Below are 23,286 nucleotides of genomic sequence, written 5' to 3'. Positions count from 1 at the left end.
ATTCCATTCAAGTCACTTAGGCTTTGACTCTTATTTTAGACCTTTGGTTTTTCTTTCACATTTTGTTTTTCCAAAGGAATAAAGAAAGAGGGACAAAATGAGATTGACAAATTTGCTATATTGAAGTTTCATGTGTATGACCTCAAAAAGGAAGTAACCTGTCTTTAAAGAAGAATGTGTGGCCTTACATATGGTTATAAATACCTGTTCTCAGCTTTTGACCTCAATTTTTGCAAAGGAATGAATTTTGGGTAACTATTTGCTACTGCTTTCTTGGTCAATGGCTTTCCAAAGTGTGTACTAGTATGCTGCTAGCTTGCCACATAGTCATAATTATTTTTAGAAAACCAAACCAAACCATGAAGTTTGTTTTACGAATAGCTTTATGTCTTATGAGTTCACACACCATTGAGCTGGATAAAGGTGGATGATATTTTGCATAAAGAGAGGAGTCACCTGATAATTTGACATTGAATGACTTTTGCTTCTTCCTGTGAACTAGTCTTCCCTCCCACAGCTGATATTTGAACAGATGGAGATAATTTTTACTTTCATGATATTTTGTAAACCAACTTGTCCTTTTTAGCTAGTGTTTAACCAGACACACTCATCTAAACTTCATAGCTGACCATTTCTCCTACAACCTGTAAGAGAATGAATAATAGTCTAGATTTCTGCCAAGTCTTCACATGAAGCTCTGTAGTCAATTATACTACTTTCCACAATAGCTATCCTTTAAAATTAAGTAATCTGTTAAATAGAAGATATTAAATCTGGGCATTCTAAAATATTAGAGAAGATATATATATATGTATATATATATGACTCATAAGGAAAATTTGTACAGTAACAGCTAAAACATGTTAACCATTTTCATGTTTTTCATGTTATAAACTATGCCTCAAAGTCTAAATAAGCTTATACTGACTACAGTATTAGAATGCTCTAGCTTAAGCATTCTATTTTACTCCTTGCTTTCTAAATATGAACTTTCTGGGTGAGGGGGTGATTAGTTTTATGAAATATTATATTCTTATGACCATCAGCTATACAAAAGTATGAACTATATGAATTCAAACTGGAAGTGAGTATAGTAAAATTAGAAACACATAACTTTGAAATGAACTCCTTTGCTTGACTCTTACGAGTTTAAATATAATACAAATATACATATAAGCTGTGACATTAAGTTCATATCCTAAATATAGAAACTACTTGCATTTAGTCCAAAACCACATTTACAGCAGAAAAAAATTTATTTTTTCATAGCTCACTTGTACAGAAAGTACAGTGCAAAAGTTGGGCTACTTTAGACCACCTTACAAGAGATCCAGCTACTATACACAGTCTTTAAAGAGCTGTTAGGTCTCAGGATTTTGTTTCATGCAGAATAGTAACATAGGGTTCACATGCAAATCAATCAAACAGCCAATCCAACCAAGAAAATAATATGAAGGAAACAGTTCATCATTCTCTTGTGTGATCTAGTTTACTTTCCAAGCAGTTAGATGGTTTCTTTTTTTTAAATCTGCAAGATAAATTTTAATTTAGTTTTTTTATATTTCATATTTTTAAAGTAGAAATAAACAGTTAAAAACATTCTATATTTTATGTGATACTCAATTTCCTAAACCCTGGAAAAGGATAATCTCCTTAATCAGGATATACTAAACAGAAAATCCAGGAGTTCTAAGTTCACTGATATTTGATGGCCATTCATAATTTTTATTTATGTTGGATTTGCATCAAGATAGTCAATTAAATGATAAATAAATTATAACTGAACTATATTCATTGAAACTCATTCATTCCGAATATTAGTCTATAATTTTTTAAAATAATAAACCCAAAAGATTACATTGACATAGATATTTGTGGAAAAGACACATGTGAATGCATGCGTGCACATGCACCCATGACGCACATTTTCTCTTACTTCACACACAGAACCAGATTTACCATCTAACATTCTTGCCACTATTCAATATACATGGCTAGTGTATACAGAGTAATTGGCAAGTGAATAAGCTGATTAGACCATGGCTCATACTAGCCATGCAGCCATAATGTTGTAAGTTTAATTTTTCCTGTGATTGTTTTCTTTTTACTGCCTTTCTTCATTGTCAATGTCTTCATATTTAATCTCTTTAGAATTATTGATATTTATGGTAGATAGATTCATTGATATATTCTAGCTTTAGAAATGTAATAGAATAATACCCTCAGGAAGAAAATAACAAATTCAAAAAACAAAGTTCTGTTTATGCTTTTTTGGGAATAAGAATCACTTACTGAATATTTTCATATGGGACAAAAGCCTTTATATGTAGATTATATTATCAGTTGTGAAAATGTTAACTAAACTAGAGATCCTATTGCAATACAAATTTCATAGACTGAGAGCTGGTGAACCACCCTAATTATACAGAAAAATCAACTTGTGCATGTAAATGTTACTTACTTTATCAAGCATAAACCATTTCACCAGAAAGAAATTATTAACCTTGACAAGAGGCTCCTATGGTCCTTTTCTTAGTCACTTCTTTACTCATCACACTCCAGTGGCCTCTCATGTCATTCAGAGTAAAACCCTTGTCCTCACAATGACCTGTAGGGTTTGCACATCAGTCCCTACCCCACCTCTGGAATCTCATCTCCTACCACTTCCTCCTAGCTCACTCCACTGCAATCACCAAGACCTTTTCTGTTTCTTGAACGAAATAAGCCTCTCCTGCCTCTGGACATATGCACCTGCTGCCTGGAATGCTCTTGTCCCAGACACGGAGGTTTGTTCCCTCACTTCCTTCCGGTCTCTGTTTAAATGCCAGTTAATGAAATAGGCCTTTCCTAAGCACTCTATATTAAAGCAACAGCAACTAGAAAAATTTTCTCTTTTTTAAAAATATGAAACACTATGCAGGGGCTATGCTAATCTTTTTTTAATATATTTTATTGAATTTTTACAGAGAGGAAGGGAGAGGGATAGAGAGTTAGAAACATTGATGAGAGAGAAACATCGATCAGCTGCCTCCTACACACTCCCTACTGGGGATGTGCCGGCAACCAAGGTACATGCCCTTAACCGGGATCGAACCTGGGACCCTTCAGTCTGCAGGCTGACGCTCTATCCACTGAGCCATACCGGTCAGGGTGCCATGCTAATCTTTAATCCTCTCTGTATCATGCCAATTTTAGTGTATGTGCTACCAAAATGTGCACATAATTATCTCTATTACCTCTGAGATTCCCATTTCCCTCATCCTGCTTTATTTTACTTTCATAGGCCTTATTACCTACAAATATGTAAACTTCCTTAAACTAGGGATGTTGTTTTGCTCACTGCTGCATCCTCAGTTCCTAGAATATTACTTGGTCCATAGTAATTGCTCAGTAAATACTTGTTGAAATGAATGCATGCGTGAATGAATGAATGAACTATATCTAGGACCAAAGTAATTTGCTCATTCGTCCCTACTGCTAATATTAGCCTTGGCTCAGTCTTTAGTATTGCTTATACGTATATCATCCCCTCCCTATTTTTGTAGTTATATTCTTAGCCCCAATAAAACACATAGAGGATGCTGATCTGAACCTTTGACTCTGCTTTCTAAAGTGATATCAAGCTTTTAATAATTCCATGTTTTTTAAATTAAACATACTCTATCTCCTGCCGGATAGTGATGGAGAAGTTTCTGCTGTCACTACCAGGTCTCAGGATCATATTTCCCAATGAAGGATTCTTCTCAAGCATCTCAGTTGCTTCTTTCCGAGACACGGCATGGAAACATCTACAGAGGTGAGATAAAAACAGACTTTTTAAAATGGATAAAGATCATGACTTGAAAAAAATACTTCTGAAGTAATTTAGAACTGCATTTGTTAACTTTTCTTAAAATCCCCAGCTTTATTATTATAACTGCATTGATATGATTATAATAATTATTATTACAAGCCTGTGCCACTATAAATATGTGTATGCTTACAGCCCTCCTCCCTCATCCCTCCAAAACCTCGTTCTCTCACCAAAGGGGACCTGAAAAATTATCTACTGATCAGTATATTATCACCATTACCATTTGAAAACCTAAGAAAAAATTAATAATGTATCTCCATTCTCAGTTTATAATAATAATAGGCTATTGGATTGGATAAATAATATTTGTTAGTGGTTTCTCTCCAGAGATACAAAACATCTGTATACATGCTTCTGTAGTTTGCCTTTCTTTTAAAATAACTCATATTTAAGAGTACATCTTAACTCACTCCATTTGGTAAAATATGGATTTCTTATAACATTGGTGCTGTTTTTATGTGTAAAATCTTTAAGAAAGCACCTCTCTTATAGTATACTAGTATATTGTAATCAATGAAATATATAGTCACAGAAAAATATCTGGAAGGATATGCAATATACCAAAATGTTAACAGCAAATATCTTTGAATTGGGGAACAATGATTTTAGTCTTTTTATTTATCTGTAAAATCATATATTGTTTTATTGAGCATAAAAGAGAAAGAAGCACTCTGTGCCTTTTAACCTATCAGTCTATGAGTCATTGGTTTCAGCTAAACGTTACGGTGGGCAGGTTTCAGTGATTATAGTACAAGAGAACATGAATCAGAACTTGATGTCAAAGGTGGTACCAGGGCAAATTTCACTGGTGAGAACTTGACCAAGATTCCAGAGGAAGAGGTTCACAATCTTAGTCACACTCTTCAACAATATAATGGTAATAGAGATGTGATGTTGCTAAATTCAGCATGTTCTGTCTCTTCATTTTTCCAACAACACCTTACCCATTTTACACAGGGCCTTCAAAGTACAGTGCAATGACTACCCAATGATTGAACAGTTGCATAGAGTATTCACTTATTTTTTAATTGATTTTATTAGAGTTACATTGGTTCACAAAACCATTTAGGTTTCAAGTGTACAACTCAATGAAACATCATCTGTCTGTTGCATTGTGTGCCCATGGCCCAAAGCAAAGTCTCTTTCCATCCCAATTTATCCCCTTTTGCCTACCTCCACCTACCCCTCCCTTTCCCCTCTGTCTATCACTATATATAGTGTGTGTGTTTTTTTAATTCATTGGTGTAATTTTCTGGTAGAAGATCAGTCAATCAGAGAGTTGCATAGTGAAAAAATATTGCTTCCTTCCTTCCTCAAAGCAGTTTTTATTTAGGTTTAAACTTTGGAAAGAATATCTGTTTAGTCTGAAAGTGTGGGTGGAAGGGGATTTCCTGTGTGGTAAGAGAGATGGTTCAAATCTGCATTTTGCATTTTGTTGATCATGACACAGAAGAGGAAATGTGGCATGCACTCAGAAATATGCTGTTTATCCACAAGACAGCTTATTGTCCCTGGTATAATGAGGTCATTGACTAACTCTCCTGAACAAATAGAAATTAACATTAACAATCTAATAAATAAACTGGAGTTAATGGTGCCCTTACGCTGGCATAGGGTTCAGTACATCCACATAATCCTCTATTGGTTCCCTCTCTTCTTCCGGAGATGTACTTGGCAGCCGCTCTGTCTCAATCCTCCTTTTCTTTTCTTTCTCTAAGACTTCGTGCAGTCTAATTACTTGTCCAGGAAGGAGTGACACATGTTGGGGAACTGACAGCTGAAACCAATTAAAACAGTAAGCAAACAAGAAAGAAAGCAAAATAACTAACTGATTTTTAGCCAAGATGAGCCTGTTCTGGTCCTAAGGAGCTTCAGTTACCTGACTGAGATGGGTGGGTAGAATCAAGAATAGACAATCTTGATATAAGGCAGGTGTCCTAAAACAGCCTCTAAACCAGTGGTTCTCAACTTTCTGGCCCTTTAAATACAGTTCCTCATGTTGTGACCCAACCATAAAATTATTTTCGTTGTTACTTCACAACTGTAATGTTGCCACTCTTATGAATTGTAATGTAAATATCTGATATGCAGGATGGTCTTAGGCAACCCCTGTGAAAGGGTCGTTCGACCGCCAAAGGGGTCGCGACCCACAGGTTGAGAATCGCTGCTAAACCATCTAGAACCTGCTTAGGGTGTCCAGTGTTCTTTCAGGAAATGTCCCTTTTGGTCAGATCCCAAAGCAAAGTACTACAGGCTAATTCACATAACAACAGATCTCATGTTTGCATTCTGAGTGTACTATTTCTCACTGCCGGGGAAGTCCCAGGGCATCTGCAAAGTGCATAGCTCTCCCACAGGTAACCTAGAACTATCGCCACCAACCATATGGTAACACGGGGTTGAGATGGCACTGTTCATTAGATGACTGAGAATCAGCAAGCGGAGGTCTATATTTTGGTATGCTTGTGTGTATATTTCATAGTTTTATTCACATATTACAATTATGTTACTGCTCTACTTTACTACTGCTTTTTAACCTTTTCTAGAGATGTATGTACATATGTATGAAATTCAAAATAAAAATTTACTATAATTTTTATAGTACATAATAAAAATTTTTTAGGATACACAATCCAAATGTTTCAAGAATATTCATCCGGATAACTAAGCTAACTAATAATCAGTAGGGCTATTTTCTTATATACCAATCCAGAAAAAAATAATAGAATAAGGAAAAATTAATGAAACAGCTGCTCCTTATTTATTACCTATTATGTCCCAAGCAATGTGTTAGTGAAAATCCTCACAACAATGCTACAGGATAAGAATCTTACTTTACGAAAAAAGAAATAAAAAAAGGAAGGACGGAAAGAAGGGAGAGAGGGAGGGAGGGAGGGAGGGAGGAAGGAAGGAAGAAAGAAAGAAAAGAAAGAAAGGCTCAGAAAGATTAAATAACTAGTCCTGGGTCACATAGCTAGTAAGTTTTAAAACCAAGACTCAAACTCCATTTTCTTTAATTCAAACACAATATCTCAACTCTTTCAACTATAGTTTATGTTTCTCAAATGTCTACAAAACTTCTCCTAATAATAGCACAGAATGACCTGGGTTCATTGTGCAAAAAAATGACATTTATCAAGCATAAAATTTAAGGTACCTTGTCTTCTTTTGGAAATTCACTTAAATTTTATATTGTGTAATGTACCTATATACATTTTAATTTAAAAAGAATGCAGCCTTTCCTCAAGGAGAAAAAAAATCGGGGGGCCAAAACATGAAGTATTAGTGTACCAGAAAGATGCACCCCGAAGTTTTTCCAGTGGTTTTAGTGTACTCCTTGACACCTAGGCAGATACCATTGGGATACTTACTCCCCAGTGTAAGAAATGCCACAGCCAAATGCTGCTTTTGCACAAGGAAAGGAATAGAATGCAGTTACCCAAAGAGTTTCTCCCTCCCACCAAGTCAACATGTCTTTCAGATCTTAAACTGGACTACTTTTTGATCGCCTATGACTTACCCACATGGTAGTTGAGCCTCTAACTTTTACATGTTATTGGCTAAGATAAAGACCCAACATCCATCGCCTATCAGTAAAGTGCAGTGCTTATTTCATGTGACTGCAGAGTCTTTACTGAGGAGCTAGCTTTGGATAGAGTCTGTATTTAAGTTCCTCTCATAAACAGAAAATTTTCTCATCCACTAAAAGCATTAGAGAATAAGGTGCTCTTTTGGGGGCTGATTATCAAAGTACCTCATGTTTCTAAGACAATTGCAGCGGTGGCTTTACTTAACATAGTGGTAGTTATCTTGCTACAACTGTACACCATAAGCAGTAGATCTTACTACCAGTGCTGATCTCAGATAAGATGCCACAGAGTCTAACAGATCAACATCCCTTTTTCTTAAGAGTCACTAAACAAACATTTCAAAGTGGGTTTTATTTTGATGGACCCTCCATGTTATATTGTCTATGTTATTCATAAAATCCATCTCATTTAGCATTTTATAAATATGTGTTAAATGTGTAAGTATGGATTTGGAAAGTATTTTAGAGGATGCTATGCAAGCTAAAATATCAAAATATACAAGGACCACTGTGTCAAAAGGATATTAGCAAAATGGAGATCTCCCTGACCACTTGTTGTTTGCTAGCTAGCACACTGCCATAGAAATAATCACAATTTTAAATTATCTTACTTGTTTACTTACTTTATTTCTCCCTCTCCATCCATCCAATAAAGATAGAAATTTCACAAGTCTGAAGGTTTATATCTATCTTTTTCAATTTCTATATCTCCAACCCCTTTTACTCTGCATGGTTCATAGTAAATATTCAGTAAATATTTGCTGAATGAATGAATTAATCAAAAGTGATGTCTTTCCTACCTCTGTTATTGTAAGAATAAAACCTCTCCATTCTTCCCCACTCTCTGTGTTCTCCGTCTAAAGATAAAGACAAAGAAGAGAAGTCTTTATGCATGACTATGTGTTAATACTTTTATTAATTTCAAATAACTTCCCAATTTCATGATTGTTTGAAAAAAATCAAGATATGTATGCCATCAAAATCAGCAAGATCAACAAAAATGCATAGTCTTCTATTGAAGCACATTGTTTTAGAAAGTCAATTGTAATTTTAAACCACTTAGAATCAGTTGAATGGAATAAACAACTCATTTTTCTTTTTGTGTAGAACTACTAAAGTGTATTTGTTATGAAATATTTCAATATTTTTTTCTTTTATCAGAAGACAGAGTATATATCTTTTGATTAGTAAACAAGTAAAAGTATACCAATTTACTTATCTCAAAAAATTTAAATGTTAGCACACTTACTTCTGCAGTATGTCAATTTATGGTTAATCCCCCAATTGGTATTTAACAATGACTGGCTTTAAATTTGGGCCAACCAATGTGGTTAGTCCTTAGAAATTTACCATTGTTAGCTCTAAAAAGTACAAGTATGACCAACATTTATTAAGTGCTTATAAGTAGCAACTACTATTCTATTCACATGCATTATCTGATTTAATCTTCATAGCAACTCGACAAAAGGTACTATCATTTTTTTTACAGATTTAATTATTTAACAGGTGTCTATTGAGTGACTTTTAGTGCTAGGCACTATTCTAGTACTGGTTTACGGTGTAGCGGCGTACATTTAATAATAAACATAATAGTAAATTTTATGGTGTCAGAAGGAAAAAAAATGGGAAGATAAAATCAAGGTAAAAGAGATTGAGAATGCCATAGAGGGGGAAAGTGTTGCCATTTTAATGAAGTAGTCCAGGTAGATTTCAGTAAGAGGGTTACATCTGAGCAGACTTTCTACCAGGTGTAGAAACCAAGGCACAAAGAACTTAAGTAACTTATCTACAATCACACAACTAATGAATAAAACAACCAGAATTCACCCTAGGCTCCAATCCTGCCTATACTCTTAGCCACCACATCAGAATCATCTGCGGAGGGAGCTTGCTTAAAATGTAGATTCTGAGACCCAGGTTTATTGGGTGGGGCTTGGATTTCCTAAGCACAAGTGATTTGTAGCACACTAAAGCTTAATGACCAGTGCTTTTAAGGTCAGCTCCAATTGCATCTTACTCTATTGCAAGTTGTTTGTTTCGTTTTTACTGTAGCTGTTGGTTGACTGTAATTGGCTCACTTTGAGTGATGAATGTACCAATTTCTGCAATGTGGAGTTTAGAGTTTTAATTAATAGATATTAATACCATATTTTACAAATTGTGTATATGCAAGATACAGTTCTTTTTCAAATTTTTCTAATTGTCTCAATAATGTTCTTTATAGCTTTTGGTTTTTGTGTGCTTACTTGTTTGTTTTCTTCTTTTCTAATTCAGGATCCAATCCAGATCACACATTGCATTTAGTTATCATGACTCTATAGTTTCTGTAATTGGAACAGGTGTCCAGTCTTTCTTTGGCTTTTCTCATACTGTTGGTTTTTAAGAGTATAGGCCAACTGTCTTGCAGAATGTCCCTCAATTTTTGAAATATGTGTTTGTCTAATTCAGTAGTTCCAAACATGTAATATGTTGGACATGTCTCAGGATCATCTGGGAACTTGGTAAATACCAAGTTCTTGAATATCAATTCAAGGAGAACTTTATAAACACCAGGTGGGATCTCTGACTTTGTCACAGGACAGAGTATTTGGTTTCAATGTGCTTGTATACTAAACAAGTGAACATGCCCTTTTAAGTTCTTATTTAGAAAACTGTAGTTCTTGGCAAAAGGCAAGAAATATTAAAGTATAGGAGTTGGCTCTCCCATAACCCCTCTTTACCTCAGCCACTAGGCTGTGAAGAGGTGAATGCTATTTATAACCACATCTTGTTTCAGAATAATTGCACCTCCTCACTCACCTTCAGTTGCACTTCTTCTTTTGGCAAAACAAGGGTGAATTTGGCACAATTTTTATCAGTTGAATTCTGCTCATTAAGGCATGTGAGGTCTATTATGTCTAGCTTGTCAACATACTGCAAAGATAAAGGGAAATTTCATTAAATTATTTCATGGGTGACACACAGTAATTTTAGTAGGAAGGAAAGCAAATAATATCTTCCTTTCAACTGATTTATACTTTGCATGATACTCTGGTTTTCATTGTGTCACCCCTTCCCAACTCAGAGGGCATGTGGAAATGTATTGTGTGGTGCTGTGCTGGTGCTGGCTTATACGGGTTTGCAAAAACTCATTTGTTACATTTTCAGGAATTTTGCTAGCTGGTTGTTAAACCCAGTCATTATTAAAATTAAATGATATAAACATATAAGTAAATAACTTAACTTTCAAAGAGGGTAATGAAAATTCAAAATTAATCATTTTCTGATTACCACATAATAATCTCTATGCTCTTAAAGTTATTTACATCTTCATTTCTGTGTTAAACACATTATATAATGGTGTGCTACCTAGCCTTTCTTCCCACCTCCACATTCAGTGAGGTCACATGATAGGTTAAAATCAGCCATGGTGGGAGTATTTACTAGTACACCATGGAAACTGGCAAACCTTACAAATTAGGGCTTGATTTATTATTTTATTAATTGACCCAGAGGCCAGCAATTTTTTTCTTCAAAGGCCAGGTAGTAAATGTTTTGGGTTTTGTGGACCACGAAAAGTCTCTGTTGGAAATTTTTTCATAACACTTTATAACTGTAAAAACATTCTTAGCTCATAGAATGTACACAATTGGGCCACAGGCTAGATTTGGCCCAAAGGCTATAGTTTTCTGGTCTGGTCTAGACTTAAGAAAGTGAAGGAGAAAATGTTAGTAATGCAAATGAAACTTTAAAGTTTGTTGTGTCTGAAACTTTATTTAGAGCAAAAAACAAAATATTATTCTATAATTCTAAAACTGTGATTCAACAAAGAAGTGGCTCATGTCATTGAAAAGTAGGTGAAGTTCTGACATACATAATTGTCTTACTTTCCTCTTACTTATTAATGTAAACAAAAATATTAGCCAACAATGTCAGATATCATATTTAATGACAATAAATTTATTAGGAAAACAACTCCATTTGTTATATGAGGATTGAATTGCAATTCTGATATGCATTCAGAAAAATTAACAAAAACATTTTATGAGAATCAACTGCTTTATTTGAAAATTAGAATAAAGAGTATTATCTATTTTAACTGTGCTATGCATTCTTTATGTAAGTAATATTTATAATAAATTTACACACATATATTCATACATATATTTTTTCCAGGAAGCCATTATTCAACACTTACCACATCCTACTGGTTATGAGGATTCTATTAAGAAATTTCTATCGTATTGCAGTGCAATAAAAATATTTCTTCTGAGTAATTAGTCAACATGGCCCGGTTTGTATGTAACTAGCCAGACTTACTCTCTAGTATTAGAAAGCAATACCTCTAGATAGGATAGTAGGGTTTTTATGGTATAATTTTTTTTTGCTAAATTAACCTCATTCTTGACTTTATTTTTTCCCCTTTTATTTTTCTCCACTATGCCTAATATAACTTATTTTACTATATTCGTATAAGACATATTATTTTTCTGAATAAAGTAGGACATAAAAATAGTAAATAATTCCCAGAGTTATTTCTATGTTGATAAAGTTGAGGTTACATTTGGGTTGGCCTATTTATTTTCAATGAACAAAGATACTTTAAACATAGAAGGAGAGGTATAAGGGAAGGAGGACAGAATTTAAAATTACACAAGAATCTTTTTCTGATGGATTGTCTAGATTAAGCTCAGTGAATTTTGCTAAGACAGAGGAAGCAACAAAGGAAGAAGTGGCCCAGTTAGATAAGAGTGCCTGTAAGCTGATCTATTGATTAGAAAAAAGGAAGCCATATCTTTTTGTTTTTAATTGTAACATTGAAAAAAGCCTTTAAGGTCATCTGTCTAATCTAGCTACTATCTAATGAATCTTCTCCAGGCTATCCCTCTATGTAGTCATCTATCCCTCTATGTTGAACATCTCAAACATGGAATTTATGCATCTATGCAGCTTTGCCTGTCAGCAAGTTGTTTTTTTTTCTTATGTAAAGCCACAGTTTTCCTTTAGGCAATTTTCACCCATTAATCTTAGTCTCTTTGCAATAACACTAAACAAGTTCGGTGACTCTTTCATATGATCTCCTGACAGCCTTTCAAATACTTAAATGCAGCTATAAATTCTTTCCTATTATAGGCTGAATATCTACAGTTCTCACCTGTTTCATTCCTGTGATTTCTCTTGTTCCCAAAATTCTGCATCCTCTTTTAATGCAATTGATAGATGGGCAATTCTGCATCATTTTATTATCACAGTCTCTTCATGGCATGGTTGTTAAGAATGCTATCTCAGGAGCAAGACTTGGATTGTACCCCTTGCATTAGCTGTCTGATCTTGTACAATTTCTTAATCTTTACACTTGACTATTCAGTTCTATAAAGTGGGGGTTAAAATAGTACCTACTTTGCATCTTTGTTGTGAGAATTAAATTAGATAACACAAATAAAATGCATGAATGCTCTCTATGTGCCTTACATTTACTATCTCATTTAATCCTTTTATAACCTTATGAGATAGGCTATTTTTTATCCTAAGTTTCAAGGTTTGAAACTGTGTTGGAGATCTTTTATTTGCTCCTCTAGATTCACTTCTATCCCTTCATCACCCAACATGTGCACCATAGTAGGAACCTATGTGGACAACAGTATGGGTACTCTTACCCTTCGATTTCCTGCTGGGTTGGACAGCTGGTGAACATTGGCACAAGATAGAAGAGTAAAGAGAGTGAAGTCAAGTATTTATTGCCCTACGCAATTGCTTCCTCAATCCAAGATCATACTCCTCTCAAGATAGTCATCTTCATATAACTCTCCCCACTATTCTCTCTTTCCTTTACACCCTGGCATGGTAATGGGGCACTGTTACTAGTCTCAGGGTTCTGTACTAACCTTTGTGGTTTTTCTACATCCTGGCCACTGCTTTGAGTATTGCATATTTATTAAACTCTCTTCAAATTGCCCAATTTGAGATAATAACTGTTTCCTACCAGTTCCCTGTCTGATACACTGAGACACAGAGAGGTTAGTTAAGTAGCCCAAGAGACCAAGTTGGCAGAGTGAACAGGGCAGGAACAGGATAAAAACCCAGGTAGTTTATCTGAAGACCAGGCTCTTATCACTAAGCTGTACTGCCTCTTACAGTGAAGAATAACTATTAACTTTCTCACTCAAAATGTGTGTTATACAAGGGCTAGTACAGGGTCTTCATAATTTCACTGGCATCAGTGAGAAGTTGGAAGGCAGAACAGAGAAATGAGTTTTGTTAAAATTTATTACAGTTTTGGAAACACCTTTATATAAATCTTATCTATCCAGAACTCTGGTGAAAGATAACTATTTTCTTTTTTAATGACTTCTGGTTAGTCTACCACTAATGGTGCTAAAATGCCTGCAGGTGGAATAGAGACTCATTTTCTGTTTCTTTCTTAAGATCTGGATATGTAATAATGACATTTTAAGGCAACCACATCCATGGTCCAAAATGTTTTTATTTAAACAAGTTACAGGGTCATAAAATCTATTATAAGCATAGCATTTCAAGGTAGGCAACCATTTGCTACTAAAACGCATTTTATTTGTGTGTGGGGGGAGTGAAATACAGTCACCTTTCAATTTTTGTGTGTGGAAAATTAAAATACAAATCAATTATTTGAAATTAATATAAATAAATAAATGTCATAATCTCTTCATTGTTTTTCTCATGCTTGAGCTCTTAGAATGCCTGTTTGGTGAGGTATGCTTTTGTCTTTCCAGAAAAAAATAGTGACATATTGTATGTTGTTAAGCTTTAGGGATCATCTATTTTCTTTCAGATTATAACTGCATGTGACAACAAGGAGGGAAATTAAGGTTATCATATGGTATTAAGCAATTGTGTCCAGATGAATAGCTAAAATTTCCACTTTTCAACCAAGTATTCTACTCGGGATCAGAAAGAAAAGAATGCAAAGTTTAAAATATGAGTTAATACCTTCTTCTGAGTTGCCCAGAAATTTATTACCATGGGTTTTATAAGTAATAGCCCTCCCAGACAGAAATATTCTTATTTGAATTGATTTTACTACAACATTTTTACCCTTAAAAGACAGAAAATCCCAAATGAATAATAAACTACATAAGTGTACATTGGTGGAAAAAATTGAATCAGCTGACCATGTTTAACTACTTACTATTGTGCTTTTTTTGTCGTTATAAAAGAAAAGGGTAGTTCCTCTTAACTCTGTCCAATATTGTCTATATTCCTGTGGGAAAGAAATTATAAGCATCAGTGTAATATTCATCTACTTTCCTATTGATATTTTACTTTGTAACTTGCTTAATTGCTGTGAGATGTGAGTCTTCTTTAACCTGAGATAAATCACCTAATTTTTATGGCTTAATTTTACATTTAATTCTTGATCAAGTTTTTCACAAATTTATTGTAGTATAAGATGCGAGGTAAGGCCCTGGCCAGGTGGCTCAGTTGGTTGGATCATGGTCCCATATACTAAAAAGGTTATAAGTTCAATCCCTGGTCAGGAAGCTGCTGGTAGGCAACTAATCAATGTTTCTCTCACATTGATATTTCTCTCTCCCTCTCTCTCTAAAATCAATAAACATATACTTGGGTGAGGATAAAAAATAAAAAGATGTGAGGTAAAGATGTAGTTTGATCTGTGTTTAAATACAGCATTTACCAAAACTTTTCTCATTTATTTGAGACATTCTATTTTCATGCAGTTTCAGTGGAAGCTTGCGCCTGTAAGAGGGGCCATTTAAGAGGCCAGGATAGAACATAGGACAAGCATAAGCATTTAATATCTCCCTTCTAGGACTGTGGAAAGGATTGTATAAATTAATACATGTACAGCACATAGCATAGCACATGACTCATAGTTTGAATTCAATAAGTAACACATAGATCAAGGAAATGTGAGCAATTGATAATGATGAAAATAGCACCATCAAAGCTGAACTTTGAAGTTTAAATTTCATTCCTGTGGTGAACATTTTATTATTAATACCAACAGACCCTGAGCGACAGATGAATGGATTACTCTGACACATGTTTCTGTGAAAGAGAAGGCTAAGGGGGCTGCTTGGCAGGAGGTACCAAAATAGCCCCGATTGCCTGCCTCCTTTGAGCTTTTATTGCAACAACAGCTTGAACTAAAATTAACCTCAAGATACAATCAGCAGGATAAGTATCCTTGAGAAAGCACATGATTCTACAAGGTCGGGTCTAAAAGACTAAACAGAAATTCCAGCAAAACTCTCGGGGGCTCAGACTTGTTTGGAAAAGTCAAGGCAGGGGCTGCCACCTTTGGCAAGAATCTTCCTTACACACTTTCCAACCAAGCCCCATGCTTCCCCACACATTCACATTTTATTATTAATACATTCACAACTTTTTAAATTAAAAAAATGTAAATAACCCATTCAGACTCTCACTTCACCCACATGCAAGTTTATTTAAATAAGGGAAATTTATATTCTATGAAGATTGTCTGTATTACAAAAGAATAGCAAGGGGGTTTAAGAAATAAAATCCTTCCACATCTAAGGACTTATCCTCATACACAGCTCTTTCCAAAAGTATGTTTTAAAACATTCCAGTCAGTTGCATGGACATGTTGATCATTCCTTCCTTTAGGGTTTAATAAGCTGAATTTCTATGACATATTGGATTATCTGAACTTATACTGAGAATTAAGATAAGAAAGTCACATGAAGAAATTTTTTTATTTGTTTATAAATGTGAAATCACTTTTATATATGATGGTGTTTTGTATCTCTTTAATATTAAAGTATAATTTGTTCCTTTTTTGACCATCAAAATGTCACCTCTTCAGAATTTATATACTTATTTTCTCAAATAACGGGAACTCCATAACCCATTGTTTTTGTTTGCCTTGGCTTTCAGGAAGCTCAAGGTTATATTCATTCTGAATTACAACAACAATCTTTCTCACATTCTTAGTAGAACTATTTTCTTCCGTTGTCTTCATAGCGGATAAAGTGCTATATTAGTCAGCTTTTGTTATGTAACAAGCTTACCCTCAAACTTGGTGGACTATAACAGCAAATGCTTTCCATTTTTTACCATTCTGTGTCTGGCTAATGATTCTTTAAATGATGATACTTCTCTGTGACCAAATTGTCTAGGGTGGCCTCACTACTTGCCTGGAGTCTAAGCTGGGAATGCAGAAAGAATGACTGTAAGTGGTATAGTCAGAAATATATTTAGTATTTGTGTCCCAGTTCCTGTCATAAAGATCCTAAAACCGGAGTGATAGGAGTGTTTTTGTTACTCATAATGAGCCCCTTAATATCATACCTGAGTTTATAATAATGAGGTGATTTGAGAGGGGATCCATGGAGAGCTTCAGGATGGGTCTGGTCCCCAGAAGAACAAATGATTAGAGGGTTGGGACTTTCAGCCCCACTAACCGACCTCCCAGAAGGAGTGGGAGTGGGGTGGGCCTAGAGATTAAGCTTTATAAAAACTCTTGAACAATGACATTTGCTGAGCTTCCTAATTATGGTGAACACATCCACATGCTGAGTGAGTGGTGCACCCCAACTTCACAGGGACGGAAGCACTCACTTGTGCTTGGGACCCTTCCAGACTTGGCCCTATCTACCGCTTCATCCAGCTGTTCATTTGTGTTCTTTACCAGTAAATGTAAGGAAAGCATCTTTCTGAGTTTCGTGAGCCATTCTAGTAAACTGTCAAGTCCTAGGAGGGGGTCATGAGAACCCTTGATTTATAGCCAGTCAGTCGGAAGTGTGGGAGGCCAGGAACTTGCAACTGGTGACTGAGGCTCGGGAGGGCAGTCTTGTGGAACTGAGTCCTTAATTAAGCTGTGAATTCTGCACTAAATCGGGTAGGTAGCTAGTTTCACAATCGAACACCAGCCAGCTGGTGTTCAGAGAATCACAGAAAAGGCTGCTGGTGTTGGGAAATACCCCTCTGAGAGCACTGGAGGCTCCCTCCACCTGGCTTCATTCTTTAGCTAGCCTGGACTTGTTCCCGTCCCGGCAGAGGGATTCCCAGGACAAGAGAGCAAAACCCAATGTGCAAGGACTTTCTAATCCTCTGCCTTTGTCATGTTTACCAAAGCATGACTGAGGCCAGGTTAAAGCCGTAGAAAACTAGGCTCAACTTCTTTATAGAAGGAGCAGAAAAGTCCCATTTCAAAAGGGAGTGTGTACAGTGAGGCTTGAACAAATTGGAAGTATTCCTGCAACAACCTACCTCAGGGGCAGAGGTGGACCCTGGAGCAAGGCTTCTTTGTCTGATCCCTGTGTTCTTTCCACTCCATCCTACCTCCCCATTGAGGGCTGGCCTTCGTGTAATGTAATGAACCTGCTGATGCCTCCTGACCAAGAACAAGTTACCATAGGAAAGAACAGTTCCAAAGGGCATAGGATTGAAGGAGCAGCCAATAGATGGTCTCCAAATGAGCAGTTATAAACCTGGGCAAAGAGCTGCTGCCTCTTGTCTGAGATCCAGGGGCCCCATATATGCTCGACGCATCTCAGAGTCAAGCAGTTTAATAAGGCAAGAGAACCCATCTCATTTTGGCCCCATCAGAAGTCTTTTCCTCCTTTCGTATAGGATGCAGTGCTATTGGCATCACAATTGCCTTTCACCTTGTCTCTCTTATGGCCCCCTATTTATCCTCCACAGAGCTGCCAGAGTAGGACTGCATAAATGGTGAGTGTGGGAGGCAGGATGCTCACCTTAGCCACCTTCCTGTCCTCTCAGCTCAGCCTACCAGAGAGAGATGGTGTTCTGCTCTGCTCTCTGCCACGTGGCATAGGGTCTCCAAGAGGAGCAGGCTTATGTCTCTTAAACCGAGTCAGTGATTCAAGGTTGCCCAAGGCCACCTAAATCTAGGGCAGTGATGGCGATCCTATGACATGCGCGTCAGAGGTGTCAAGCGAACTCATTGTTTTGGTTGATTTTTCTTTGTTAAATGGCATTTAAATATATAAAATAAATACCAAAAATATAAATCTTTGTTTTACTATGGTTGCAAATATCAAAAAATTTCTATATGTGACACGGCACCAGAGTTAAGTTAGGGTTTTTCAAAATGCTGACACACCGAGCTCAAAAGGTTCACCATCACTGCTAGGGGTAAGGTGTTAGCACAGTTTTGGCCTTAAATCTAAACCACATATAGATAGATTTTATTAATGATAAAGGTAACTAGGGCCGGGGAGACCGACGCCTCCTTGGACTGCCGGGCCACCATTTCCACCATGCCGCTGCTGATTGAGGGCTGGCGAGTGGGGCTGCCACAGTCCGCTGGGGACCTCCTCCGAGCCCACCAGCTCCTGGAGGTAATGGGCTACCTGCTTGACACACTGTGATGCAACTGACACCAAAGCTGAGGTCTCCTTGATCATGAACTCCATAAAATCCTTTTCCGACCACGCTCAATGTGGAAGGTTGGAAGTGCACCCCGTGGGCGGCTTCAGTGGCAATAGGGAGTTGTCACAAAGACTTCCTCATCAACTTCTTAGTGAATTTGACAGACTAGAAGAGGACATTCACTTAGTGACATTATGTGTGACGGAATCAAATGGCCGCGAAGAAAACGAAAACCACTTTCCAATAACTTATGGCATTGCTGTCAACGTTAGAACTGCAGAGATCTACAGAGCCTCCTGACAAGATTGCGGCCCAGAGGAGGAGCTGTGTGTGTGCTGCACGAGCTTTAACAGGAGGACCAATGGTTAGAATTTACGATGCAAAGACAGAACAACTTTGTATAGGACCGGATTCCTGGGTGCCATTTCCACATGTGGATTTCTGGTCGCAGCAAGATGATAAGCAAATACTAGAGAACCTTTCCATTCCACCTCGGGCTGAGCCCCCTCACTTTGTTGAACATATTAGAACAAACTTGATTTAAAAAAAAAATACCCATCTCCAACAAATACACTATTTCCTGGAAATAAAGCTGTACTCTAAAAAAAAAAAATGAAGATAGCTTATGACAGAGACCATTGATGGGGGGTTGGACGGAACATGAATTTAGAATCTATATCCATTGAGTCTTAGTGTCTTTCAATTCGAGTCTTAGTGTCTTTCAAATGACTTTCAAAATAAAATCTTATTTTGGCAAAGGGATAAAAAGGAACTGGTTGATGTTCATTTGAGTGACCCCTGTGTCTTAATATTTTAATGGTTTGAAGCTGGGAAACGGAAATTCCCAACAAACAGGTATAAAAATGTACAGGGTATGGGAGGTGCGGGTAATTTTTTGTATAATGGTTCACTGTTTTGGGGAGGTTTTTTGTGTAATGGTTCACTGTTAAGGGGCCAAGAATAGAGGTAGGGAAACCAGTCTCCTATCATCTCAAGGACTTGTTGAGGATTGAATGAAATAAGGTATGTAAAGCACATAGGAGCTGGGATCCATAAATGTTGGCTGCTAAAAAGACAAAAAAAAAATTGCTAGATTGGTATAGCTGCTGTAGAAAACAGTATGGCGTTTCCTCAGAAATTTAAAAATGGATCTGCTTTATGACCCAGCGATTCTACTTCTGGTGACTTATCTAAAGAAACTCAAAACATGAATTTGAAAGAATATGTATGCACCCTATGTTCATTTCAGTGTTATTTACAATAGTAAAGGTATGGAAGTAAGCCATGTGCCCATCAATAGACGAGTGTATAAAAAAGCTGTGGTACATATATACAATGGAATATTACTTGGCCATAAAAAAGAATGAAATCTTACCATTTGCAAAAGAATGGAAGGACCTAGAAAGTATTATGCTCAGTAAAATAAGTCAAACAGAGAAAGACAAATATCATATGATTTCATTTATATGTGGGTTCTAAAGAACAAAATAAATTAACAAACACAGCATTGAAACAGACTCAGACATGGAGAACAATCTGGTGGTTGGTGAATGGATTAAGAAGTACAAATTGGTACTTAAAAAATAGTCACGGCCCTAACCGGTTTGGCTCAGTGGATAGAGCGTCAGCCTGCAGACTCAAGGGTCTCAGGTTCAATTCCGGTCAAGGGCATGTACCTTGGTTGCGGGCACATCCCCGGTGGGGAGTGTGCAGGAGGCAGCTGGTTGATGTGTTCTCTCATGGATGTTTCTAACTCTCTATCCCTCTCCCTTCCTCTCTGTAAGAAATCAATAAAATATATTTTAAAAATAATAGTCACGGAGGTGTAAATAAATCATAGGGAATCCTATATAATAAAGAGGCAATATGCAAATTGACCACCACATCCTCACACAAGATGGCCGCCTCCATGTGGTCTCAAGATGGCTGGAAGGGAAGGACAGTTATGGGCGATCAGGCCAGCAGGGGAGGGCAGTTAGGGGCAACCGGGCCTACAGGGGAGGGCAGTTGGGGGCAATTGGGCCGGCAGGGAAGCAGTTAGGCATCAATCAGGCTGGCAGGGAAATGGTTAAGGGGTATTCAGGCTGCAGGCAGAAGTGGTTAGGAGCAATCAGGCAGGCAGGCAGGTGAGTGTTTGGGAGCCAGCAGTCCCAGATTGTGAGAGGGATGTCCGAGGGGTCCCAGAATGGAAAGGGTGCAGGCTAAGCTGAGGGACACCCACCCCCATGCACAAATTTCAAGCACCAGGCCTCTAGTATAGTCAATAATATTGTTATAACTATGTATGGTGCCAGGGGAAACACTATATAAATTATATGATTGTCTAACACTAAGCTCTATACCTGAAACCAATACAAAATACATTTGACATTTTTTAAAAAATTGCCTCTTCACTCACATTATTAACAGATACTTTGCACCCTTTTATATTGCCATAAGAGATAGAAAACTGCATTGAGAAATATGGCTTGAGAAATTTACTAATATATACTGTGTCTAAGATCAAAACAGATGTTCTGTAAGAACCATGAGAGTATCTAGTCACTTTATTTAAAAATTCTCTTGAACTTTCTCATATCTGACTTGAGATTAAAAAATAAAACAATTCAAATGTATCTTAGGAGTTTTTTTAAAAAGCCATATCTCTCTTTTTAAGGCTTTCACATCCTGCTTTAGTTGTAAGCTTCTCAATGCAGGCAGCAGGTCAAAGCTACACTGTAACAAGGATAGGGGTGAAAGGGAGTGGGGAGGAGATCAGAATGTAGATATATTGGTTAGAGAAATTAATGATGGGCTATGTAGCTTTAATGACGTATAGCATCTAAGATCAAGTCCAAATTTGAGACTCTGATTCTTGGAGGGAAAGAAAACAAGAGACACCCTGAGGTCAAAGTCTGCTACTGTGTTCACCGTTTTAATTAGCTTCATTCGTATTAACCCACCACCAGCCAGAAAAACTACAGAGACTAACAGCCAGTCAAGGTTTATTGATGTCCTTCTGTATGTACATGCAGACATACATTTGTGCTCCTGAGAAAAATTACAGAGTTGTTTAGTCATGACAGAATGATATGAATTGGATAGAATTAACCAGGGAGAAATGGGGGGGTTACTGGTAAATTGAACATATAGATTTATGGGAAGAATTAAGGAGGATTTGTTAAATGAGAGAAGAAGCAAAAACAAAGGCACTGAGTTGAGAGTAAAGGCAGCCTGGAGGAAAAATAAGGTCACAAATAACAATAGGTCCTGTGAACTCCAACCACAGCCACAAACCTAAGAGATCAGATCAAACTTATATTCAATATGCAGAGACCTATGGGCCATGTCTTGATTTAGTTTCTGATAAGTTCTCATGAATACCAGCACTATAATCTGAGTCTTCTCTAAATATCACTCTCTTGCCCTGTTCAGTTGCTCAGTTGTTAGAGCATCAGCCCATGGACTGAAGGGTCATGGGTTTGATTCTGATCAAGGGCACATACCTGGACCACAGGCTCAGTCCCTGGCCCTGGGTCATGGCGTGTGCGGGAGGCAACTAATTGATCTGTTTCTCTTGCATTTATGTTTCTCTCTTTCTCCCCCCTTTCTTTCCATTCTCTCTAAAACTCAATGGGAAAAGTATCCTTGGGCAAGGATTAACAATAATAATAATAATAATATCACTTTCAATAATCAACATGTAGGTATATGTTTATATCTGTGTAAACATTTTACAAATTAAGTTTGAAGAACTCATTTTTGAATGAAATACAATTAGCACTAAGATTCTTCTGCTTTAGCAATCACTTATGTTGAGTCACTGAAGTAAGAAAAGGGACTGAAATGGGACTACTGAATGTATTGCTTGCTTCAAAATCATTATATAGAGTTTAAGGCAGTGGTTCTCAACCTGTGGGTCGCGACCCCTTTGGGGGTGGAATGGCCCTTTCACAGGGGTCGCCTAAGACCATCAGAAAATACATATATAATTACATATTGTTTTGTGATTAATCACTATGCTTTAATTATGTTCAATTTGTAACAATGAAAATACATCCTGCATATTAGATATTTACATTATGATTCATAACAGTAGCAAAATTACAGTTATGAAGTAGCAATGAAAATAATTTTTTGGTTGGGGTTCACCACAACATGAGGAACTGTATTAAAGGGTTGCGGCATTAGGAAGGTTGAGATCCACTGGTTTAAGGTCTCTATCTCATTTACACGCAGTTAAACAAATGTTTGAAATTACCGAGCTTCCCATTGAGCTCTGAGTGATAAATAATCTAGTGATTAGACATCCCCAACCTTTGGAAGCCCACAATCAAATGGAATTAGAACTGTAGTTTGAGAGGTAGTAGGATGATGTCAAGTGCTTGGCAATAAAATCCAAAGAGGCTCCTTATTAGATGAGGAACCTTGACCATAGCATCTGTGAGCCACAACTCATTCATCTGTGAGGGGGATAAAATAATTTCTATCCAGAAGAGTTACTATAAGGATCAGAGTGACAGGACAT

The 23,286-nt window shown here is 36.8% G+C and overlaps 1 protein-coding gene and 1 pseudogene across 2 annotated transcripts in view; one reads left to right on the top strand and one right to left on the bottom strand.

The window, feature by feature from the left end:
- STAP1 (signal transducing adaptor family member 1) overlaps positions 1 to 23,286 on the bottom strand; it is a 45,407-nt gene that overhangs the window by 16,963 nt on the left and 5,158 nt on the right. For both annotated transcript variants that reach the window (XM_006753862.2, XM_015565843.1), the window contains exons 2-6: positions 14,587 to 14,658; positions 10,242 to 10,355; positions 8,243 to 8,299; positions 5,458 to 5,630; positions 3,660 to 3,788 (exon numbers count right to left, since the gene is read on the bottom strand). In XM_006753862.2, the coding sequence (XP_006753925.1) occupies positions 3,660 to 3,788; positions 5,458 to 5,630; positions 8,243 to 8,299; positions 10,242 to 10,355; positions 14,587 to 14,658 (545 nt within the window). The remainder of the gene's footprint in view (positions 1 to 3,659; positions 3,789 to 5,457; positions 5,631 to 8,242; positions 8,300 to 10,241; positions 10,356 to 14,586; positions 14,659 to 23,286) is intronic.
- Positions 18,565 to 19,421, top strand: LOC102772044 (annotated as a pseudogene).

This window comes from Myotis davidii, unplaced genomic scaffold (genome assembly GCF_000327345.1).
Source record: "Myotis davidii unplaced genomic scaffold, ASM32734v1 scaffold31, whole genome shotgun sequence".
In the NCBI taxonomy this organism is placed as follows: Eukaryota; Metazoa; Chordata; class Mammalia; order Chiroptera; family Vespertilionidae; genus Myotis; species Myotis davidii.
The sequence above is the reverse complement of the archived record's forward strand: the minus strand, read 5'-3'. Positions and strand labels throughout refer to the sequence as shown.